The following is a 2,789-nucleotide window of genomic DNA, read 5'->3' on the forward strand; positions in this document are numbered from 1 at the left end:
CAATTATCTATACGGGGAACTGGAGATCATGCTGCTCTTCCTTAACAGACTCCTGTTTTCACTTTTTTTTTCCTTTTTTTCTTTTTTTTGTTAATTTCTCTTGCGACTTATAAGCGCTTATGACACGTCTTCGACATTCATGTGGCACGACCGTCAGTACGCATGCGCACCGTACGTCGTCGTCTCATAACCACTTGTGCCATTCGTCTGAAACTCCCGATCTCGAAAAAAAAAAAAAAAAAATAGAATCATCTGAGGTAGTGGATGGACTCTTCTTTGTTTCACTATCTGGTTTCTTTCTTCTCGACTCCCTGTTACACCTCGGTCTTTGGTGCATTTATACGGGCCATATATGTATCTTATGGGAGAATCCATGCCATGTGTTTCACCCTGTGTGTTACTATATTATTATTATTATTATTACTATTGATCTCTTGTATTCGCATTTCATTGATATCCTGTGTTTTAGGCGTCTTTTATCATCTACGTGGAACTTTTTACCGAGGATTCGAGCTTGTTACGTGTTGTTATGTGTGTATTAATATGTATTCATACAGCATATATATGATGTATATATATATATATATTTATTTATATAGTGTATTCGCGAGTGTTTTCGTATATTCGACGGAAAGTACTGTCGTGTATTGTTTTCCATTCAGATTGCGAGAAGATCGTCGGTGCGCGTCCCGACGCGGAAGATTAAGAATTCTTCCTATATCTTAATGTTCTGTTTTATTTCTTTACGATTGTTTTTTACTCTCTCTCTCTCTCTCTCTCTCTCTCTCTCTCTCTCTCTCTCTCTTTCTCTCTCTTTCTCTCTTTCTGTTTTATTTCTTTACGATTGTTTTTTACTCTCTCTCTCTCTCTCTCTCTCTCTCTCTCTCTCTCGCTCTCTCTTTCTCTCTCTTCCTCTCTCATTTCTTTTGCGGGTCGATCGATAGGAACTAAAACGTGCTCGGACCTCGCCGTCGATGGCCGTATTCCTTAGATTCCCAACGATTGCACACACTTTCTCTCTCTCTCTCTCTCTCTCTCAGGCACTCTCTTGCACCCCCCTCCTCTCTCTCTCTCTATCTCTCACACACTCTATCTCTTTTTCTCTTTAACGCTAAATCTCATATACTCACTGCATGTTTTTTTTTAAAAAGTAATTTTCGTTTTCTATAATCTCTCGTTATCAGCCTACACCGTATCGAGAAAGCTCAAGAGAATCCGAGGATTGTGTTTTCAATTCTAACCAAAGAAATTCCGTGGACACTTGCAGTTCCCTTCGAGCGACGCTCGCGCCCTCGAGGATAAGGCGCCGGTATTGTTGAAGTTCCATTAACATGAAACAAACAAAAATTGACGTTTTACGGGCCATCCCTTACTCGGCCTTCACGACTTCCGGTTCCTCGTTCTCGCTGAAGTCATCTTCCTCGCCGCCGGACGACTCGGCCTCCTCCATCGGCGTGTGACCCTGGAGTTCCTGTCTGTCCTCGTGAACGACACCAGGTCCTCGACCCTCGTCACGACCAATTATAGGGTAGTCCTCAATGCCGCGACCGCCGAGCTTATCCATGGCGCTCATGTGGGCCATCTTGGCCGCGTGGGCAGCAGCCACGGCTGCTGCCTGCTCGGGGCTGAGACCCATCGTGAGACCAGAATTCTCAGCGATGAACTGTAGATAGGTGTCCAGAATGGCTGAACCCGTTGCGCTGTTATGGTGACCTGGACCAGGATGACCCGGCGGATGTAACGGCGCTGTGTTTGGCTCTCGGCTCCCGTGCATCGTGTCCATCGACTTGGCGGCTATAGCCGTCGCGGTTTTGCTGACTTTCGTGATGACCGTGTTGTTGTTCGGCGTCGGTGATCCGTACCTCAGGCTCAAGGGGAGCGTCAGGTCCTCAGGATCGTCCCCACCGCACACGGAACTCCCGGCCTCGGACGGTGCACCGCGTGGCAATTCCAGACGCATGTCGCCCCTACGTGGTCCCGTGGGACTCGCCCTGGCTCGCAGCTCCGCGGGACTCACCTTCACGCCTGCCTTGGCCAACAAACGCGACGCCAGTTCCGGATCGAAGGGACTCGGCATTGGCAGCACTGGCAGATCCTTCGTGCTTATTCCGCGATGCTGCCGCGACATGTGCGAATGCAGGGAATTGCGTGACTTGGCAACGGTGCCGCACAGCACGCAACGGTAGCCTGGACAGATCGTGTGCTTGTCTTCCAGATGAGTTCTCAGCGTGTGAGCCGATCTATAGATCTTGCCGCACTTCGGACAGGGTCGTGGATCCGTGGCCCGCACTCGCATCATGTCCAATCCACGTCGGGCAACTGTAACGAGCAAATAAAAGAAAAATCATTTTAATCGTCCTTTCGAGTAGAACCGCTCAAAAAAGTATACAAGGATTTTGGAAACTGTGGGTGCAAAACAAAAATGAGCCACATTTTTTTTTTACTGAATACGTTTTTTTTTTTATTATACAAAGCATTACTTAAATAGTATACTTCATTTGATATACTAAAGTCTATTGTTTTTTTTTTTTTTTTTTTTTTTTTTTTTTTTTTTTTTTTTTTTTTTTTTTTTTTTTTTTTTTTTTTTTTTTTTCTAAAATAGTTGGCGCATGTGTGTCAAGTGTGTATTTGCCGGATGTCTGTCAATGCTTATCGTAATCTATACATTGTTCAATGTTTATAATTTCTTTTTTTTCTTTTATTTAGTGATTTATCGTAATACATAATACTCGTGGGCCTCGATCAGCTAATATATATCGCTACGACGTAATACAACCCCCCCCCCCCCA

General features: G+C 45.1%; 1 protein-coding gene across 10 annotated transcripts in view; it reads right to left on the bottom strand.

The window, feature by feature from the left end:
• Positions 1 to 859: 859 nt before the first annotated feature.
• Positions 860 to 2,789, bottom strand: part of LOC107274944 (protein abrupt) — a 50,746-nt gene continuing 48,816 nt past the window's right edge. For all 10 annotated transcript variants that reach the window (XM_015754568.2, XM_015754569.2, XM_025079771.1 and 7 more), the window contains one exon: positions 860 to 2,319. In XM_015754568.2, coding sequence (XP_015610054.1) covers positions 1,370 to 2,319 — 950 coding nt within the window. In that variant the 3' untranslated portion in view covers positions 860 to 1,369. The remainder of the gene's footprint in view (positions 2,320 to 2,789) is intronic.

The sequence above is a fragment of the Cephus cinctus genome, unplaced genomic scaffold (genome assembly GCF_000341935.2).
Source record: "Cephus cinctus unplaced genomic scaffold, Ccin1 Ccin1_scaffold0123, whole genome shotgun sequence".
Lineage (NCBI taxonomy): Eukaryota > Metazoa > Arthropoda > Insecta > Hymenoptera > Cephidae > Cephus > Cephus cinctus.